The 22,331-nt window shown below is 48.7% G+C and overlaps 2 protein-coding genes across 6 annotated transcripts in view; both read right to left on the bottom strand.

Moving 5' to 3' along the window:
• Positions 1 to 10,668, bottom strand: part of LOC125951975 (5'-AMP-activated protein kinase subunit gamma-2) — a 58,816-nt gene extending 48,148 nt beyond the window's left edge. The window contains exons 1-3 of one of the 5 annotated variants that reach the window (XM_049681154.1): positions 10,531 to 10,668; positions 10,175 to 10,309; positions 9,930 to 10,096 (exon numbers count right to left, since the gene is read on the bottom strand). The gene's annotated coding sequence lies outside the window, so the exon portion shown is untranslated. The other 4 variants (XM_049681150.1, XM_049681152.1, XM_049681149.1 and 1 more) reach the window with 4 other exon arrangements.
• A 6,931-nt stretch (positions 10,669 to 17,599) lies between these two features.
• On the bottom strand, positions 17,600 to 19,076 carry LOC125951984 (solute carrier family 35 member B1 homolog). The gene is made up of 2 exons (XM_049681172.1): positions 18,678 to 19,076; positions 17,600 to 18,610 (listed from the first exon to the last, which is right to left on the bottom strand). Exons 1-2 carry the CDS (start codon positions 18,874 to 18,876, stop codon positions 17,802 to 17,804), a joined length of 1,008 nt encoding a protein of 335 aa, XP_049537129.1. The 5' UTR covers positions 18,877 to 19,076; the 3' UTR covers positions 17,600 to 17,801.
• Positions 19,077 to 22,331: the final 3,255 nt, after the last annotated feature.

Below are 22,331 nucleotides of genomic sequence, written 5' to 3'. Positions count from 1 at the left end.
TTTGAAAACCATAATTGATGCCATAGTGAGCCAGACACCGCATGTCTCCGGCGGCACGTGGTGTGGAGTTCAGTGCATGAGTTGATCGGAATGATCATTTGTCAAGTGCCCATACCCAGTAGTCTCTGCAATAAAGCCTATTTAAACTCGCCTGAGTTGTGGTTACCCCTATCCGCCGCCCCCCCGCATGCACCCACTTGTTAATGAAGAGTGTGTGGCAAGTGTGTTTGGAGTAAACCTTTTAATTGCCTCTTCTAGCGGCGGCGGCTAAGCGAATCACCAACGCGATCACGGTGACAACGTGATCAGCTGTTCACCGTGACCGGAGCAAAGATTTCGTTGCAAAACTTCCGAACAATATTATTTTACCGATGACTTCTTTTTATTCCTATGCAAGCTACCAGCTTGCGCCGTCTTTTTCTCCTTCACAGGACATCGTACCAACACTCACAACATGCGCATTCTAGGTCCCTCGGTAGAGGTGGAGGCAATGTCAACAACAACAGCAGAAGCACGTTACGATGTCTTAACATTTGCATTCACTTCGATCGTCGACGGATGAAACTGTCCCCTCGCCTGAGCGGAATACCAATGAGAAATATACGGTGCCGCGGTCAAATGAACCGTTGGAGACACAACGATTGGTGATTGTCACAACACCTCGCGGAGGGGCTCGCGTATGGTGCCACGTGTTTATCGTGTTGGGCACTTCTCCACGGTGCTGCAGTGCCACAAAGTCTGCTGCGAGAAACCTGTCGAAACGAGAAGCAGAATCGCCTGTGATCTTAGTCGCTCTATCGCCCGTTCGACAACGACAGGCGCTGAGAGCTGATAAGACACCAGAGTCTCGCGAGAAGCACCAGCGTCACATTTACGTCTTTCAGACGTTGTTTACAGGCCAGTGCCGTGCCAGTATGCCACACGAGAGACCTTCGCGGTTGTCCGCGGAAATGATTGGGGAAGGTGGTGTACCACACAAGGTAGAGGAGGACCTTGAAAGCTACACATTGTTCCCGGCAATCGGCGATTCGAAAGACGATAGGCGAATGTGACCGATTGCCCTAGCGTATCGAAGGATTTGGAAGCGATACCATTTCCCATTTGCATACATTTGTTGATAAAGCATTCATACATCCGCGCGACAGTTACGAAGTCATGATCGTTTGCACAGTCATATTTTAAACAGATTTACTCGTCCGGCTCTCTGCCATCGATCAGCGGTTATCTGTCGGTTTGTAAATTCAGTAACTTTGTTATCAATCTAGACCTACCACGATGCCCTCTCTGTTCATCCGGAAAGCCTAGGGAGATCTTACAAACTGTGTCGTCGTTTTGGGGGACTGACGACAGTTCATTCGCCAATTTAAGATAAACTAAAATAGCAATCTTTAGTGGGCGCTATAAAAGTGAAGTTGCCTGTGGCACTTCAAGTTTTACGAGGTAACTATTTGAGAATGATAAGAGACACCCTGGAACAGGAAAAGGACAACAAATGGCACGTTCTCGGCAGAAAAACCGGGCTACTCATCATGATATCATCAGACAAAATTCACGATGATAATAATGATAAGTTTTGCAAGATAGGAAACACGAGAGTTTGCAGTGAATGCTTAGTGCCCACATAATTCCGCATCCGACACCACAGAGCACTGCAAAAGTGGCAATTAACCATTGTTCAGCCTTGCGATCGAGCATGGGTAGCGATCCAGCGGAGAATGATCGCACATATTGCATCCGAGGAGAGTTATTTTTAGCACAGACCAACACGAGGACATCATTGTCACATTCGTTCGCTACTTTAGGGGTAGGAGGAAAACATTCTGGCGGGAACATTCTGGATCACGACAGTTCCAGAAGCTGATGGTTTAGACCAATCAAAATGGAGTGGAGGCCACGAAAACTAGCGCACAGACGAACACAGACGAACGAACAAGCGGACGAACCCATTAATACGCCCGTTTGTTTGCATATCATCTCGCGATCATTTATGGTCGCGCGATCAAAGCACACGGTTACAACAGAGCACTGACGAAGTGCACTGACGAATGCAGTTTGGATAGAATGGAGATGGTGAAGGGAATGTGCACAAGCTTGGCGATAATCTGACCATGAAAGCGGCGCCAACAGGCACTTTGAACATTAACCCCCAAGAATTGCAGGCATAAAGTGAAACGATTAGGCTTTAACTCCGATTTAGTCCACGAGCGAGCAGCAGCAGCTGAGGCTAGGGCACTGATTTGGGTAATCGATTATTTATTGAGCGCTTTGACATTGGATGGATTCGAAAAACATTCCCCATGTCACGTCGCATTGACAATAATTGATCATGAGCTGTTATATCTGCGTGTGGTCTGTTCTACTGATGTTGACGGCGTTGGTTACCATGCGGGAGTCTCTATCTTGCATCAAACCCCTTCCATGGATGCTCTAAAGATATCAATGATCACTCTGTTCTCTCAGCTCCGCTCAATCTGCTGATGTGTGGTAACTAGCCAAATGTCGGTAACAATGAGCCACGATCGTGAGACATTGTGTCGCTGCTTCGAGCCAAAACTCTGAGACTTGCGGTGTGGTTACGGCTTCAAGTCGAATCCAACCGGAGCGATGGAGCAGCACTTTGAATGTTAATGAAACCCACACCACCGATTAACAACCACGGCGACGCTCGCGTCGTCGCGATCACCGCGTGGTTGTGTTGCCTACATCGATACCTGCTTGGAACCGGTATGCAACGGTCGTAACCGTTGCCTACGGATTGCCGTTGCCGGTGGTGGGCGAAATGCTGATTTGCGAACTAAGCGTGTCAAGGTGAGAGAAGCGGTACGGTGTAGAATGATAAACGTATCGATGGCGCTGATTGGAGCGCATGGAACGAGCAGAAGAGTACGAAATATACAGCAAAAAACTTCTTTCTTGATTGCAGTATTATGCAGAGATGATAATAGCACCTCCAGATACTATTTTATCCAGGTATCTAAATAGGTTTTAAAGATTTTTTGGCTCTCTTCCAAGAGTGCATGGCCATTTTTAATCTGTTAACCAGTTTCTCTATTCTAAGATGGTGAATGGAACTCACTGAGATCAGGTTCGATTGGCACATAAAATGTATCTCTGCCAATTCTCGATGCCGCTAGACATGTCGCAACTTATCATTCCAGCAGCCATCGCCATGTGCCGCCTGTTTCATCATTATCACACCACTGTCCTAGTGACACATGCCCCAGAATAAAGACACCGCCAGCGTGGAAGGGACATAAGCATTTCGCACTTCGCCTTTCGTCACAGGCCGAGTTTCTCCTACAAACTTCATCACCACAGCCGCTTCTACCGGTCTACACAGGCTCATTGAATCATTTGCACATGCAGATGTCTTATCGCTCGCTAGCTAGACTAGCTAGGCGCGTTAGTTTGATGGAAGATACGGTCGAGCGAACACACATTCCATCGTTCCATGTCAATTAGGATATGTCAACAGACGGGGTCAGCTGGCTGTGGTGCCGTGTAGCATCGAGACATCAATTATTGCCGTCGATCGATAAGCTTTGACAAAGACCTCGGCTTCAACAAGTTTGATGAATGTCGCTCCAAATGACCAAGCAAAGGATGGAAAGACTACATCATTATGGGCGAGGACGACATTCGACGACTCCTATAAAATATGATCGTTATGGTCGTTCTATCATGAGAATAACATGCGAACTCAGCGCGAACTTAAAAAGCATTAATCTTGCACTTCCTCATGAATATTAAGATGCTACGACCGGCAACTAGCAGGAGAGGTATTCCACATCATTATATTGGTTTATATCTTTAAGAGACATAATACGTTTCGAAAATCGCGAACTAAAATCCATTATCAATCGTTCAGATAAAATGATTAGTTATCACCATTTCGTCGACGTTAACTTAACAACGCCTCTCATACATGGGGGGAACTGCCATCATTTGCTTCCTCAATTAATTTTCTGAAAGTGTTGCATGCGGCCAGCTAAATGCAGCTCCTCTACTAATGGGTTTGAGGTGCAAGTTTCCTAAAGAAGGACGCCTGAAGCCATCATTTGCAACACCATCCATCAACCGTACAGCCGGGGAAGCCCCCTTGCGTGAGAGTCAGTAGCAGTTTGCAGTTCGCGTGACAACCTTCCTTCCATTTGTGGGCCGGTCGCTGAGGACTGACTGGGCCTACTACCTATGATGAGCGAACATAGCGGCCAATTTTATTGTGACCTCCCTCGCATCCTCTCTGTTCCTCGCTACAGTTCCCCAGACCAGCAGTAGTAGTAGTAGTACACTCGATTTCTACGCCAATACTTCCGTGGCACGAGAATAAGTTGAGTTATGGTTGGCTGGTGGTTCCGTACAAACCCGCACCAGGTCCAATGTTTGAACAAATTGCCGCACAATCGCTACCCGATTGAGATGCGATCGTAGACCACCACGGGTAAATTTATGATCCTCGTCATACTCTCTCAGACAGATTGCGATTTAACCTTCGTACCGCGGTGCTCAAATCAAAATGGCAAAAATCACGGAACGATTACTGTGGACACTGCACACGGCGGGTGGGCAAGATAACGAAGCGAAATCGAGCAACATCATGCCGGTTTGTGTTGGTACGAAATCGATTGTTTATTTCGGCCAAACGTATCAGAGGGGAAGAAGAAGTTACTCTACTAAGTAAAGGTAACTTTCTTAATTCGCTATTTGCGTGCTCGGCATTCACTCACCGGACAGGTGTAAACGGTGTGTTTACGTGCTTACTGGCCAGTATTTGGACTAACCAGTGGAAGAGGTAATAAACCTTAACAAAATGGAAAACAATGTTCACTAATACGACTAACATCCGCACAAGGTTATGCAAGTGATGATCTCATTCGATATAATGTTGTACATACAGAGATAGAGAAGAAGAGATAAAATTGATATTAACGTGCGCACTGTCATGTTTACTCTTCCAAAAAGAGAACAAACAAAACAAAATATCCTGAACAAAATATCCAATACTCGTTTAATGATTCAAACAACCTGATTCTTATGATTATTTCGACATGCATGCGCATCGAATAGGACCCGGAAAAAATGCAACAGGAAAAATTTTAATATAAATGGAATTATCGTTCGCTTACTGCCGCGTAACGGTGCTGAACCAGATTAACATCTGGCAAAGGGGAAGGAAAACATTTCCGCAATTTAGCGATCCAACCACGCACTGGCAGCAGCAATTGGCGTATATGCTCTCCACGAATATGGAACCGATCGCTTGCCCGTGGCACCAGCAATTGCACAAGAATGTGCTTTGCATCGCTTATTTACATTATAGTTCTAACGCATCAAACAACGTCGCGAGGTCAGCTTATCGAGACGTTCCGCGCATCGCACATCTTCGGGTCAATGCATTGCATTCGACTGCATCTTTCCAGAGGCAAACAGGGGTTTGCCCGGGCAAAAGGGTTTGCTGTAGCTCTTCCGCCCCGATTACACACAAAGCGCGCACACCCCTAATAAGGCGTTGGGAAGCAGTATGAGCATTACATATGGCTTGGCGTCTCTCGCCTTATGCCATGCCGAACCAAAGCAGTACAAAGGAGAGAAAGGTCGAACGGGTCGCCAGCCAGTGCATCGTGAAGAAAGACCTCTTACCATTTGCTTTACGATACGGTGCCACCCCACCGGTGTAACGAGCAACGAACGCACTCAGTGTCAACACAAACAACGGGCTGCATTGAACGGGCGGTACGTGAGCTAGGAAGGGGGAAAGGGATGGAAGTTTGTAAGCGCATTCAACAGCGACGAACCTCCCCTCTAATCGCGAACACATACGTTCGATACGACTGAATGGTTTTCTCGCTTGCACAGCATCGCTTTACCTCATTTTACCAAAGGCCGATGATTGCCACGACAAAATCATATCCACGTCGATCGCCGATCGTCGTCGTCTACCGTGGATGATTGAGCACAGTATAATCGCCAACAGTGACGCTCCCAGACGCGCACACACGGCCCCGACCCTCTGTCCGTTGCTGCACGTGCTGCTCGAAAAGATTCGTGAAAACGCAGGATGGAACCAGATTATCCCGTTGAGATCATCGCAACAATTAAGCTGGAATGGAGACTACGACATGGTAACAGTAATCGTGCATGCCCTCCCCGCATGCACTACATCTCATTCGAGTGCAAATTGATCCCATAGCAAATCGTATCGAAAGTCACCAGACGTGACGGACGGGACGGACACAATAACGGTAGACGGCGGGCTTACAGCGTTGTAAGGAATGTCGCCCGTCATCATTAGCGGGCTCCAACCGACACATTGAGGTGTGCATGTAGAGTGTGCTCAGGTTGCGATTGTCGCTCAAATTAATGATCGATTAGACGATATTTTATCCGGCTTACGTCGTTGCGCAATTTGATTAACTTTTCAAATCGATCCAAACAACATCTTACTTAATTCCTAACGACCAGGGACACCAGGTAGATAGGCCAGGAGGTTTATAACTGGGTAGGATCACGCATCATACGATCTCCCAACCAGCACAGGGTGTTCCATTAGCGAGCGGAAATCCTCTTGCCAAGACCACCGACGACTATGCTAACCAGAGCAACAAACAAACAACAAACGACCCGACGGGGGCACATGAGATGTGTGTCCCTTCGTCATTCAGATGTTTTTGCGCTTAGACGCGTCACCGTTACGTCGGTGATTGGCTTTATCTTGTAAACAGCTCGACGCTAGCATAAGTCGAATCAAGCGAAGAAATCCATCGATACCGTGATGAACAACAGGATGTGAAACATTGGCTAGCGATCGAGTGGGTCGTGGAACTCTGTCCGTTTGTAACATCCAAATGTAATCCTTATTTAGATAAGCGCATGGACGCAAGCTAGACAAAGGTTATCATTTTTTGGTATTGTGCTTCTAGGCTTCTATTTGCTTGATTACTGATCCAGGGTTACAGTCAATTAGCGGCTTTATCGTTCGTAATTGAAGAACTTCTTGTAGAATGTCAGTTAATGTAGTCTCTAATACTGTCTAGTAGCTCCCCCCTTGACCATCGGGACGACCGTAGAGACTCAAGCGCTGCGCGACAGTGGGATCATCATACAACTCGTATAGCACCGGCGTTACGAAAAATCCTTTGGAAAATCTCTCTCTCGATCGCGGATTAGAAGACGCATTTGAATGGTGCTACTACATACGCCCTCTATAATCCAAAATTCGTCCTTCTCGATAGGTTTCTTGTGTGGATTCGTTTCCTTAAGCTTAAGCATCACCAGTTGGCTACAATTAGTGCTAATACAGACCCGCCAGGTCTCGACCAAACAGGGAATCGTAACATGATTATCACCTTCTATTTCGGCTCGATCAGTGCCAAACAAACGCAAATCAATGCAGGTTCCTATCACCTTCCGTGCGATCGGTGATCTGCGGCTCCATTTGCGTAAGCAAAAAAGAAAACAATATGACTCATACGGTCGTCGACGCAATGATTCAAAAGTTGCTTTCCTATTTAAGCTCCCGTTATTCGACCCAGTGGTCGTTGCCAAAGTACTTGTGCCGTGGGACTGCAAAAGAGATATGATTTGATCATGTTTCTGGCACCTCCAGGTATAGATATATGCGCCCTCGTGTCCACCAATCTAATCGCTACCAATTTGCTGATAACACGCATTACCATCGGTGGACCAGCGTAAATGGTCATGTCGTTATGCTGTGCTCCACTGGCTGTCTCACCGCTGAAAGGTAACACACCTTGGCGAACGCACTCAGCGTGTTGATCGATTATCGATCGAGTAAAACCACAATCCGATTACACCGATCTGGCCGGCAGCTGCCTTGTTTATGTTGTCCTTTCTCCTTTTTTTGCTTTTAGTTTTCCCTTATTCTTCCCGCACACGCGACCGGGGCGTGCTAGTGCGGTTTCGCGAAAGATGATGAATCACCCGAAAATCCACGACGATCGCGTTACACTTGGCTGATGGCGGTTGGTTGGCTGGATGAGCCGATCGGTCGGTTGCCCTGCTCGCGCCACCACAAGCTCTCGATCACCCATCACCCGCCTCCGTCAACAAAACATCCGCTCTGCACCGCCCGCTTCACCACACCACCTCGCACACACTTTACGCGCGCCGGTTTTGCATCAGCTGTTTGAACTCAGCTGGCGAACGATTCGCGAGGCGGCACACTTTTGCACAACTCCAGCTCGACTCCGTAGCAAGCGGTCTTGCCATATCGCTGCGAACGGAGTCGAGGCTGTCTGCCGTCGTTGGCGATTTGTGTGTTTGTCGCGGAGCGTTGGGCAAGCTGGGCTTTCCGGGACAGATCAATGACAATTAGTGTGGCGTGCAAGTGCCTCCTGATAGCGGTCGCGAGGTGTGGGGGTGGGGGGCCAAGTGACGAGTGACGTCATGCTAAGGCTGGGCGACGGCGGCGGCTGCTGCTGCTGGTTAATCGGCTTAGTGTGACGCGTGAAAGGGAACCTTTCCAACCGGTTTTCCACCAACCACCGCACCCAAGCCCTCCGTGGCCCTTCCACGACTCGTTTTTGCTCACTCTCCTTCTCACTCTCTATCTTGCTTTCTCTGTTACTCCAACGTAAAACTCCACGATGGAAGTGCCTGGGTATAGCGAGGATGCTTTTGCAATTTTCCAAACTTCACACACACCAAGGCCGCTCGCACGCACAATGCACTTTTCTTTTGCACTTTTCCTTCCAGCGTGGTTGTGGTTTCTTGTTTCTTTCTCTTTTCCCCTGCTTCGTGTCTAATCTTTCGCGAACGGCATTTAAATACTCCGTTGCTGCTGGCCTGGTGGTACTTCAACACAGCTGATTAGGGTACGAAGAGCACACGCGCTGTTGCTATTGCACAACTCCAGAAAAACCGTTTGCAGCGTAATCGATGGCGATCTTTGTAGCGGGCCATTAACTTTCTTTGTCACAGAATCGTTACATCGACGACACGCTAGTACACCCGTTGGAACACACGGTGGAAACACACTTACAGCACTACACACACAGACGGAAAAAAAGACTCGTCACGCGCGATTCGCGTGTGATGAGACACCAGATTTCCTCCTGCACAGAAGCACGATCTTGTCGGTGGAATTTTCCTATGACAACTTGGATGATACGCTCAGCTCGGTAACACGCCTGCCCGCCCCACACTTTCCGCCGCGCGCAAACTACGACGGCACAGCAGGCCAAACAAAAAGATCTAGCGAGATCACACACCGTACACCCCCCGGGGGAAAAGCACTCTTCTTGATGCTGCGATTTCTTCTACCAACCTTCTTCTTACTCGGGAGAAAGTAACAAAACACGAAATCCCCGATCGAAATCGAAACGCAAGCAAAGACGCACAACCGACGGCTGACGGCCAACTCGCGTGAATCAACCAAGCCGCCGCCTGCGATTGGTTTACTGGCGCAACACGCACACAAGTGAAGCCATTTTTCGAGTGTGCGTGACATACGGGCGGTTGTTGTAGACAGACGGGCGGCTGATAAACGGCCGGACGGGTGTTTTATCCTCAATAAAACCCGGTTCATTAACGATAAAATTGTCCTTCAACAGCGTTATCAACGAGACAATCCGGCCGTGTACTGATAAAGTGGATTTTCTGCAGCCAATTAGGTGGAAACTTTGATGATAAGGGAGCAAGCAAGTATGGTGTACGCAGCTGCTATTCAAGGAATTGCCTTCTTTGACCGTTTCCCGACCTGCTACCGTACTTCTCGGGACGTTATCCGACCCATACTGCGCATAATCGGCGCACTGCGCTCGAGCCGCCGCAATAGCGAAGACACCAACCATAATTCAAAATCAGAGCCCGCGAAACGTGGTCGAGGTGATTTTTACTTATTAACGAACAAAACTAGGCCACCGTTGTGAGATGATAGGATTTAAATCCCCCTTACCACGCGCACTTACCGATTTATCATCGTCAAAGTCCCAATCCGGCGACGCTTGCCTGTCGGCCGCCGTCGTAGTGATGATGGGCGGTGTACTGGCCGAGGCGCTCGGAGAATTCTGTGGCTCCTCCGGAATCACGGAGAAGCGGCCACGCTGCAGGAAGGGTGATGTCGGACCGTAGGTTCCTGTGGGGTGAAAAGGGAATATTAATTAACGGTCAGTCGTCAATCCCCCAGCAAAAGGACAACGTCACAGCCACTTACCGCCTTGCGGGATCAACCGGAACCGGCCAACGGTGGTTTCCGGAGGGCCGGACGGTGGTGCCGACACACGGAACCGGCCTCGTCTCGTGGTCGCACCATCGTCGTAGTTTCCGGCTGCAACATCGTCGCTTACATCTGTATAGGAAAGCAAAACGCAACAATTGAATTGTTCTTGATTTCAGTTATACCAAAATGATAACGATTGTAAATCAATCATATGTTAAGGCTTCTGTGTGCGAGCTATATCTCGTATCGACATCTAACATCGCAAACTAGATAAGACTAGATAAAAGGTCTCGAAAATCCGCCACTAGGTCAGTGGACACTGGGCAGCGCGTACACATTATCAGACCTACCTTCCTGTGGTGCCTCGCTACTTCTGCTGCTTCCCCGCCAACCGCTGCTGCTGGATGCCGTTTTGGAAGCTATGGTGACTGACAATTTAACGGAGGGGACAGGACACACACAGATACACACTAACCGCGACTTGTGTTTTGCGATCAAAGACTGTAATCACTGCCTATACGAAACTAGGGCCGACAAATATGTCACGTTTTGCTACCGTTCCCCCTCACAGGAACACTACACTGACACTGGCCTGCAGAAACACCAACTACCGGGTTACACTTCACATTCACTCTCTACGGGTGCGTCAGAAGCTTCTTTTCCACTGGCGGCCAACAAACATGGCACTTGCTGCTGCCCCTATAACACAATCACCGACCGACCGCCGATTACTCACTAACTGGCGATCTTTCGCCGGCCACTAACTGATGCTGATTCACTGCACTGCTGAAGCCAACCGGGGCTGAGCGGTGATAAGATATTTCCAAATTAAATTAAAAATTACACAACCACTGTTGCACTGCTACCGTGTCGCGACATACAAAACTGTGGTAAGGAATGAGAACCGAAGCATGAGAACATGGTGATCACATTTGCCAAAAGATCTAGGAAAACAACAACAAGAACAGAATTCATAATCACGATCGAGTGAATCGTGATATTCTACAATAGAAATCGAAAAAATCCGCGGTCCCATTCTTGCGGATGGAATGGGTTAACGAACCGCTTCCATAACATGACGTCATTAGGTGCGGATAGCAACAGGGTAGGCCCAGAGAGCGTAACCACGTAACGCCAGAAACAGCTGTTGCCAGTGATTACTGCTTGGAGGAAAGCAAAGAAAATAAAATTAAATGGCCTGCTTTTTTTTGGCACCGAGTAGCAGAAGGTGCAAGTGAGCAAGCACTGCCAGAACTCTTCACGTCGCGCGAAATTCCACGATTTGTGTTCTCCGACCGTTGTCATCCCCGTCAGTGTCGTCCATCCGTCGTCCCACACAACACAGCTGAGAGCACAGGCGAGGGCTCGCACGCGTTGCGATCCTCCGTATAACCCGGTGATGACGATCACGTGTTCGCGCAGTCATCGGACCATGCTGTGGTTTCGGGTTCGGGAGCTCCTCAAGTGACCGGATCGCGAGCTCGACTAATGTGTTACGCGGTTGCACATGTTACAGTTCGTTTTTCTTCATCATTTGCTGAAGCTTCTCTCTTTCATCCGTTCGCCGGTCCGTGGTGGAAGTAATTAGTTTTTGCCTGTAATTAGAGCAAAGAGAAAAGACACACCATTAGCGCGGAACAGGATCACAGTGACGCATTGACGTGAGGATGGGACGTACACTTTCTTCGGGTGTCGCATAGTAAAACCTATTAGATAAATTACCGCTCATGCAGGGATCGCAAGAGACCAGAACAACTTGAGGTGTATGTGTGCTTAGCACTGCCAAATGTACAATAAGCCAACGGAACAACTGATTGAGCGAAATGTGCACTAGCGTGGTTGATTGAAAAATTGACGCCATTTCGGCAAGTAACTCGAGCAGAATTTGTAGCACGATAATGCCACAAACCCGTACACTCTACCAAAACCCCCCTATATCCATGATTATGATGGTCGGGGATTATAAACAGACACACACAAACGAAGGGACAGGCTCGCAACAGTAAATAAGGACACGGTTATTCTTCGATGGGGCGCATTCTCGAACCTTCCAACACCGCTGGCCAGACCACCGCCAATCGTACTGGAGCGAAAGTCGTTGAACTATGACTCGCGCCCCACACTCTCCTCAATAACCACAGCATGTCGCCAGCGTTCCGGGACACCATAAAACTGACAGCATAATTGGTGTTTTACTGTCGATATTGACACCACCGGACATGGGACGGGATACTACCGGGCCCCTCGCTTCTGCCCCGCAACCGAGTTGGAGAACTTTTTGCAACAAAACGAACCGCACAGAAAGCATAGACATCAAAGTGTGCCTACTACTGTTTCTACCGTCGTTCGACGCTTTTCGCGGTCTTCTTCTTCGCGGTGACATCATCATCATCACCAAGCACCGTGTTCCAGTAACTAACACGCCAACTAGGACTCGCGGAGTAGCAGCTACTGACGCTAACCGTGCTGCTGCTGCTAACTGACGGAAGAAATCGATTTTTCTTTTTTCTTCGTATTTTACGTTTTTTTTTTTGCGCAACCATCACGCGGAGCCACGTACGACATTTTGAGTAACACCGAGGTCCTTCGGGCGGCGAGGTGTTGCAAAGGTGAGCACGGGGCTATCCAAGGATCGCAGCACTAACGAGAGGTGCGCGGCTTTTGTGTGGAAGTTTCACGATTTTTTCCTCACTTTCCTGCCAGACCCGGACACGTTGCTGGTGTGAAAACCTTGCCACGTGACACGCAAAAAGCGAATGGAAACTGTGTAGGGAATCGTTTGTGGACAGGCATTTGCGTACGCGCTCTGAAGGGACACATTATGTTTAAATATTTAGAGCACAACGTGTAGAGTGCTCGAATGAAGTGTGTTGAAAAGAGAAGAAGATCGTTGGTAAAAAGTTGGTAGAACTACGAGCAATCACTTGGATGACGTTACGTTCTAGGTGTTTAATGGAACAACAAGAATGGAAGCTCAAGGCAAACCAGGGTGCGCACGTGCCCGGGATGCGTGGAAAACTCTTCCAAAAATAGGATTTATAGCACCTACGCCACGTTCCTTCGCACGTAAACAACACTTGCCCGGTTTGTATACAGCTCTTGAACCAGCAGCTCAAGATCGCGGCCGATCGGTTACATCTACACGCTTGATGGGTGTTACACTCCAAATATTCGCTTTCGTAGCTGCTGTGCTCTTGGTAAACCGTGGCGGCTGGTCCAGAGCTTCATTGAATCAATTGACAGGGAAGCGTGGAGTCGCGTGAGGGTCGGGAATTGGTTCGCGCGCATCCGCGCGTTGACGCGTCGTACGCAAACCAATCCCACAATTGGACACCCCTGTGATCGACACCCCAGAGATGGCCGGGAGAGCGCTACGACCTCCAACAACTCCCAACCGACATCAATTTGTATGACCTTCAAACGGATGTGCACTCCGGGCTTGGAAATTTGTCAAGTGAATCAGAAACCGCGCTGGATAACCATTTGTCATACCTTCACCCGAACAGTAATTCCTGCTACTTGATGGCAGATCCTTTACAGATGAAATCCAAACTAACAGTCACGTTCCAAGCAAATGATGTTTGTCAGACCACCTGGCATGGCAACAGCATGATCGTCGCAACGTACGCTCCAAGTGTCAACCAATGAACGAATCGACCGATCGTCACCCCACCGCGTCTGCCGGCCAGTACAGCACACCCTCCGTATACGTGTTCCATAATCAATTGTGCGTAGCATGCATCTTGCGTGGCCGATGGTGGCCGAGGAAAACGCAGAGTAATTAAAAAGAAGTGGGAAAACGTATTTGTTCACTATACAACGAGTGGGCATGCGCGTGCTTCTGCTGCTGGTGGTGTCTATAACCCGATCATTAAAAAGAAAAACAAACTGAAGCGCTTCGGACTGAAAATCGGTATTCCGCCATCGGGCGCCATCAGACACCGATATGGGCACGGAGGGGGGTTCGCGTGCCTTACCCGAGGCGTCGTAGGCAGTCCAGGGGGACTGGCGCCAACGCATCGAAAGGCTCGTATATCCGGTCTGGTGGCGTAGCACCCCTTGGTACGTTAGTGTGTCTGTGTATCTTGCAATTCCAGCTGAGACATCACTAATCGTTTGAACGTCTTCTTACCGCCGCGCCATTGCCAGCAGCGTATCGCATTAACGCAAGACGGAAGCGGCGGATGGGCAGCAACAAGATCTGTTGGAATTCTATTGGTTCCACTCGGCAGGAGCTCGGAATATTTGCGGCAACAAATGGTGCGACGTGCAGATTGACAAATCGGCAGGAAAAAGAGGCGTAGAATTTGCTTTATTCAAATCGTGCGTCCGTTAAGTTGTAAATAAACTCATTTGCAGCAACTGTGTCTACAACACAAGTAATTGTGAGTCACGGCGGCGGGCTCCGTTCTGTTGGCACCGGCTCTAAAAGGGAATTACTGGACCATACAACCCGGAAGCGACCAACAAGCTTGGCAGATAAGTTACTGTATTCCAAGTCGTTTCCCCAGCTGGAAGTCTGCCTCTCTGTTTCTCCGTCTCTCAGTGCTTGGCTAGTATGGCGATGGTTGGTTTGTTGGCCACTGGCCATTAAACTCGTTCAAGGTCGAGACCTATACGATCCATGTATTCATGAACTCATGCAGCAATCGCCATGGAAGTAAGGAAAAGGATTTTGAATACCGCACAGTAGCCAGAGTAGAGTCACGAGACGAGAGAATTAAGCAATCAATCCGGCACCCCAAACATAGCTGTAGCTAGCCCATCTCCAATGCCACTACTTCTAATCACATGCGATCCCATCAGCAACGTGGCTGCTGTTTCTGCTGCACCTGGTAATGCCCACCTGACCGTTCGGCACACTTGGATGCACCTGTATTCTCACCTCTATGCCAGGCAAACCTGGTATCAAATGCCCCTCGCTGACGATGATGATGATGATGACGGTACAGCGGGAAAGGAAGAAAAAGAAACAGAAAACAACGTTCCTTTAGCACCCGATTTGGTGCATCAGACCACCACTGCTGCAACTGCTACTGGTGCTGCCTTTGTTTACAAACGGGTGCACGGACCACTTTATTTTTGTACATCGATTGCACTTCTTGCAACGGGACCGCAGCAGGAAGGGAAACGTGGCAGCGGAGTGTATCGTGCGGCAAGAAGGGACTTTAAAGAACGGGTAGCGAGTGTGCGAGGAGTAGTTGGTTTTTCAGTGTATCCCTGACGCTGATGATCCCACCGTCGATGATGGGCATGACATCATGCATTCCGCTCTGATCCTGGCTACGGCGATGCAGGTTTTACCAAGTAAGTACGCCGCGTTCTCTGTACTGTCGTCGCCGGTGACTGTTTGTCTGTGCGTGCCAGGGTTGGTCAACTGAAAGTGGACCAAAATAGGTCCAACACCACTGTAGGAATCGTTATGGAAACCTTTTCTTTCGCACAATGAGGTGACTTGGATCCATTTTTTCTACAAAAATGGTCCCATCGGAGAGTGAACACGCGACCCCGCACCGGCGATAACATAATGCCGTGCCACATGTCAATCCCCCCCCCCCCCCCCCTTGCTCCTGCTGACATAGCAGACGGCAATGATTTAAAGAAAATCGATTTTCGTTACATAAATCATTGGACTCGTCCGTGGGCAGGCAGGCAGGCTTTTAAAGCACCACCAAGGGATCGACCGCACTCTCTCTTTCTCGCACAATGTTACTGATCGTTTGATTGAGGTTATGGAAATCGATCTCTCCTACGGCGCCTAGAATCCTGGCGAAGTAATTTACCTTGATTTCGCGGAGTACCTCTCCTGCGGCCAGTACCGCTTGCTCTTCTATCGCACTTTACTGCATCGAACACTGCTGCAGTGCAACGAGTTTAAAACCGGGAACAAAACATTTGCCGCAAATCTTCCTTCACACTCGCACACACACCAAAAGGACACGCAAAATTTATCGTCGCAAAAAAGGGCCGCAACTCTTTCGCGTCGCGTGTTTCGCGGGGAAAGTTATCGTTAACCTGGCCGCACTTTCGACGCGATGGGTGTTTGGCAACCCCGTTCTCCCCCCGGTGCTCACTCGTTCTACTAGTTCGATCCTTTGGATTCTTACAGGACGAAAGTGGCGCGGCGCTGACGCAAACTCTGCTCAATCACCCCAGGACACACACGCGACACACACGTACAAAAACGGGAACACGCGATGAGGGGCGATTGGGAAAACAGTTTTCGCAGCACCCGTCGAAGAAGCGGCCGAAACGCGCAAGTGAAAACGGCCACGGCAAGCCCGCTCGTCTCACCCCGTTCGTTCTTCTTTTATTTATAAGATTTTCGCACTTTTCACCGTCGCTCGTTGCGTTGTTGCCAAAAGCGATTCCCGGCCGCACTCACGCTTGGGCCGCCGCTATCTTTTTACTGCGTGCGGTGCAGCCGTGGTTTGGCCAAAAGATGGCCGGTGGGGTTGACGCGGTTACGAAATAGATGAATGAATTCGTCATCCTTTGACGGAGCAGAATATTGGACGGAAACGACACTGGACAAGCGACGAATCGAACGGTAAAGATCTGCTTTGTCCGGAAACCCGGTTGAGGGGACGAAAAAATCAAACCTCGTAGGTGGAACGCAGAAGAAGCACCGGATTTCGGTTCTTAAAATAAAAACACCTGACACACACGTGAAATCGCTCACAATCAAACAACAGGATCCACATGCGCGGCCTGCAAAACGTTACCACTGGACACACGACGAACGAGGGGACGAGCTGCCAAGAGACAGAAAGGAACCGCGGGCAAAGTAGCCGCATCAACCGAACCGAATCACGGGCTACTACTACTGCGGTTGTAGCAGCAGCACTACGACCGAGGAGGAGTTAAGTGGAGTGCTTCTCGTGATTCCAGCGACCGCGATAGGCGTGATTCACGACGTCACCACTTCACTAGCACGGACGCGAACGAACAGAAGAACTTCGAGAAAAAACCTGCTACTCTCCGGTCAGGGCGGCCGCGTTTCGGTCAGCTGTCCCAGCTGCTTGTTTGTTCTGTGGCGGCGTGTTGATGCCGCTCGTCAGCCGCGATTGCGCATGTGCCGCACCAGCGGATTCACGGCGGTGGACCGTTTTTTTACGGCTCGTTGCAGCTTTTAGACGTTCCGCCGGGCTGCGAGTTTTCAATTTGAATTCACGCCCATCCATTCGACCCAAACCCAACGGTCAACGGAAATCGCTTTGGGAGGTTTTTAGCGGTCAGTGCGTGATGTTGAATGTGCGAAATTGTAACCGTTATTGAATCAGATAGTAGCTATTTTTTCAAGATTTACGGTACTACAGTTTGCAAAAAGGTGTAAAGTCCATTTGTTTGAAATTAATTTACCATGATAAGCTATTTTTTAGCGCCTTAAAATTTAAATAATAATTCGAAAACATCATATCAGCTATTTATAATGACTCGCTTGTTTTTAGATTTTTATTCTCTTCTGGATTGCCACAATTTCCCGGTTGAACTGTTACAGTGTCACAGGGATTACTGGAGGGAGCATCTTTGAGCGCTGCAAAGTGGATGTATTGAAAAGGAACATAGAAAAACACTTCCAACTCCAAAATCCGCGCTCGAGGGGTGTTAGTAAGTAGTGTTAGCGAATCAACTCTTCCGTTTCACTTTTACTTTTGGCCTTTGGTACCGGAGCTTTGCTCGGAGGCTTCTTACCGTAGAACATGTCGGCAAACAGTCCGGTAAAGACTAACAGGGCGCCTACCCACTGGCGACCGGATAGCGTATTACCGAAGAATAGTACGGAAAACAGTACGGTAAAGAATTTGCGCGTTGTCGTCACAACGGAACAGGCCAGGGCACCGAACGAGGATACCATCATGAAGATGAATAGCTGTCCGAGGGCCCCGGTGATCGCTAGCAGTGAAAGATGCGTAAAAAGCTGTGGATGTCGAGAGGCAAACATGATAAAGTCTTTGCCCTCGCCGCTCAGCAGCAAACCGCAGGACACAAACAGCGAACTCCAGCCGTTCATTGCAAGCATCATGTACTGTGCGGACGGTGCACTGTGCGCTCTCATGCGCTCCTGAATCGCCCCGGTAAGACCGTCCATAGCGAGGCTTAAAACAAGCAGCAACTGACCCAATCCCTCATGCTCGAGCGGCGCCCCGGTGTTCGGTTTCCCGTCCTTGAACATAAACAGCACCACCCCGATGACGATCAGTAGCACGAACAGGTACTTTTGTATCGAGTAACTCTTGCGCCCCACCAACACACCGAGCAGCATAACGGGAATCGGTTTCGCTGACTTGGCAACCACCTGCATCGGGTAGGCCACCCATCGCAGGGCCATGTTTGAGCTGATCATCGCCAGCAGGTACGTGAGGGCGCTGCTAGCGTAGTACACCTTCGGTGTATTGTCCACGGGTTGCGGTTTTGCTAACAGTAACACTAAAAGTAGAATCAAATCGTTAGATATTTCATGCCGCGTGTTCGCCGATGACGAGAACTGATTTACCTTTAGCAAATACCATATTGCAGATGCACTGCACGCCGACGAGCGCCAGCATGTAGGTGAATCGTTCACCCTTCGATCCATCGTCCTGCAGCTCATCCCCATACCGTCCTCGGGTGATCTTTTCCTGAAGGATCGCGAAGTAAAAGTAGCACACGAAAATGCCTACGGCAGCGATAATAAACTTTCGCGTGTCTGTCATGATGTGCGTTTCGGTTGAACGGTGGGACACTCCGGTTGCGAACTAGTATATGGAATGTAGATTTACTCTAAAATAAACTTTACAACGAAACCGACACAATTCGCATCGTGCTTTGGGGAAATGCGTTTCGAAAATCCTTTTTCAGGATTTTCCAGGAACCGGGCGTTTGGGGGACACGTCACGAATACCAAAACAACGCGCTGCATGGGCACCCCATTAACCAAATCTATGCAACAGGGTCGCTTAAGCGTTAAGCGACCCGAAAGACCAGATAAAAATCATATCTGGAGCCAAATCACACCGTGCTAGTAAAATAGTACTAAAATATTGAATATTTCCGAAGAGACACGCATTTTGTGTGGCGCAATCTTCTCTAAAAACTAATTCAAAGTAGTTGATCCCCCTTCTCTGGCGGAAAAGATTAAGTTTAAGCCGTGTTCAATTTGAAGCACGCTTGAAATTTTCACGAGAGTTTTAAATCCGGAAAAGAGTTTGTTCTTTTCAAGAAGATTTTTGGATTCATTATTTCTTTATCAATATCCAAACCTTTCCTTTTTTCATAGAAAAACTACGAATTAGATTAGGCGAAGGATTGCGAGTCAACGAGCCACGCAAATATTTCGTGAAACTTTCAAACAAGGTATGGTCAAAAACGTGGCTTTTTTTAAAAATAAAACCCACAAAATAAAATAAAATATTTACATAATTACTTATCTTACTTTCCAACGTTCTCGTTTAGATCTTAGGACCAGTTTTTCGAAGATGGTTGCATTGGTTTATTGGTCCAAGTACTTCAAAAATCCCACAAAAGGCGCCTTCATCCATTATTTTTAATGTTCCTGTTAATTTACAGCAGTCACTCGAAACTCCTCAAAAATACACACCAACATAAGAGGACGTAAGGGGCAACCATTTGCATACCTTGCACCGCTGCACCAGACCAACACCTGGGGCCATGAATGGAGGGTGCACGGCTACAGCCCTTCGGATGCTTTCTAAAATTTCTAACGTCACAACAGATTCCGATAAGCGATCAGCTAGCAAATAAGGTAGCTTCAAAACGCCCATGCATGACGATATCAATGTGCCGATATCACGCAGGACACATCATAAACTACGCAAACCGCAATCGAGCGTGACCACACGCGGGCATTCCTCCCGTGAGGAAGATCGAGAGCGAGTCCGCTGCTGCGGGCCAGCTGTGTGGACCGTTGGCGGAAAATTAAGTTATTATTGTTTTCCAATGCCCACACGGTTTCCAGTGATGCGCCCAAAGCGCGAGCACCTCCGCTTCCGGTCGCCCCTCGGGGACGGGACGGGACGAGTGTGATCCTGTAGTGCACCAGGGGTTGGATAATGAAAAGCATAAGCGGCGGGTGCATCTCCCTTGGTAGGCCTTTCTCCCTTCCACCCGTGGTGTAGCGATAATTATCAGGCGATTAGTTGTTTATTCAGTTGTAAAAATGCTGTTCCCCTCTGTCTCACTCTGTCTCTCCCTCTGGACACAGAGGGGACAGATTTTTGATTGAATCGCGCCCCAAACCGCCTGCTAGCACAAGCTGCGGTTCTATTGATTTTGATCGCACTGATAACGGCACCGGTCCCGGGATCTCGAGTGGCTTATGCTCCAACTCGCTTCAGGACTGCGGCATGAGGCAGCAAGAACTGGGCAAGGACTGTTACGGTTCCACACCTCCTCTTCCTCCACGAGGTCCAGCAGCAGGGGTTGCGCCGGGGTTACGCCGGGGTTGCCAGGGCAAAGCAGCGTGAGGGTGGGTGATATTATGAAATATTATCGTCATTTGGTGCACGGTGCTTTGCGCTTTCCGCAACCGGTACCCCGTGCCAGGCATATCTCTCCGCTCTCTCCACGGGCGTAATGAATAGTCGTGCATATGGTCTGAGCCGCCGATTTTCCCACGCCCGTCAGTTGCTTCGTTGGTCATCGTCGTCATCATCATCGTCCTTCAATGAGATCGAGTGAAAAGAAGATTTTAAAAGGCTTACCTTTGCATGACCGCTTTGAACCTAGCTTCGAACGCTTGGTTTTCTGCGGAAACTCTTTCAAATTTATAACAAACTACATGAATGCCTTGGAATGATGGAGAGATTTGTGCGCCAGAACAAGTCTATAATATCAAATCAGGTACAATGTATGGTTTGTTAGTTAAATGAAAAGAGTCTCGAATGGCAAGTGCTCCGTTTGGATCTAGCTATTATGGTTTGAAAACACGCGAGTTACATAAACAGATGTGCACCTACTGCAATGTACCCCGCGTCATAGAAAGGACATATGGAAACCGGGTCCGTGATATGCTACTCTGTCATTATATCCCTTTGCCTACGTCGCAACCCCTAGCCAAGTGATAGATCCTTGCTGATGCAGTGTGCAACATAGCTGCGGTGAGGGCTTCTCAAGCAGACCCCCGAGCTGGTAGTGGTAACTGTTTCCAGTTGTAAAACGCTTCATTACGACCAGGAACTTTGACATCGATTATCGATACTTGCACTTAACCTCGCCCCACGCACGTGTACGGGTACGGAGAGGGTGAAACGGCTGGGTCGAAGAGCCGGGGACCACATCTACATGTAACCCCAAAGGGGCCAGCCCATTCAAATATTAATAACTAACCTTCCTAACCAACTCCTTCCGGTGTTGGTGCGGCGTTTTATATTCCCGTTTTTCTCCAAAAACCTTTTTCTTTCTAATTACACACTAGCCCAGTGCGATGGATGGACGGAAAATGTTATAAAATTGTACCGTACTACTGCTGGCCAGCGATGGTTTGTTGAAGAATTTGATACAAAAAGAGGAAATAGAAAAAAAAACACACGAACACTAATAATGATGATGAGTGAGACATCGTGTTGAGCTACTGCAACGGCTGGAGCAGGTGTTACAAGAACGATTGTTGTTCGCTCCACAGAAAGGGGTTCCGTTGGGTGCCATCAGTTATCGCGCATACCGGAAATAAGCAAACATGCATCGTTGGCCATCAACCCTTCACACCTCAGTGCGACCGGCACAGCAGATGCTATCGACGTAGATCAAGCTCACGCGAAATTAGAACTAAAGTAAGTGTGTGTTCTTCATTTTTCTCTAAACTAAATCCTTCGCAAGCTAAAGATTCCCGCGGCATAGCGGCACATTCCTGAAACCCAACTCGACTCCGACCAACTATGTCACACCAGGAATCTCTGGTAGTCCTGTTTTGATGAACCGCGTCCACTCGAAAACAGGAAACCTGCGCACACAGCGGCCAGCTGTATTTACCTCCCACTGATTGAGGGTTGATTGAGCTACAAATCATACCACCGCAAGTCCCGAGGGACCGTTTAGGGGTGTCCGGGAGTGCTTTGTGAGGACAAAATGGGCAGCAGCAAAATGGCAGTTCTACGCCCCAGGACGAAGGAAGCCGGGGAAGGAGGATGCGTCGTGAAGAATGTACATACTT

The sequence above is a fragment of the Anopheles darlingi genome, chromosome 2, assembly GCF_943734745.1.
Source record: "Anopheles darlingi chromosome 2, idAnoDarlMG_H_01, whole genome shotgun sequence".
NCBI classification, from domain to species: Eukaryota; Metazoa; Arthropoda; class Insecta; order Diptera; family Culicidae; genus Anopheles; species Anopheles darlingi.
This window is presented reverse-complemented; position numbering and strand designations above follow the sequence as displayed.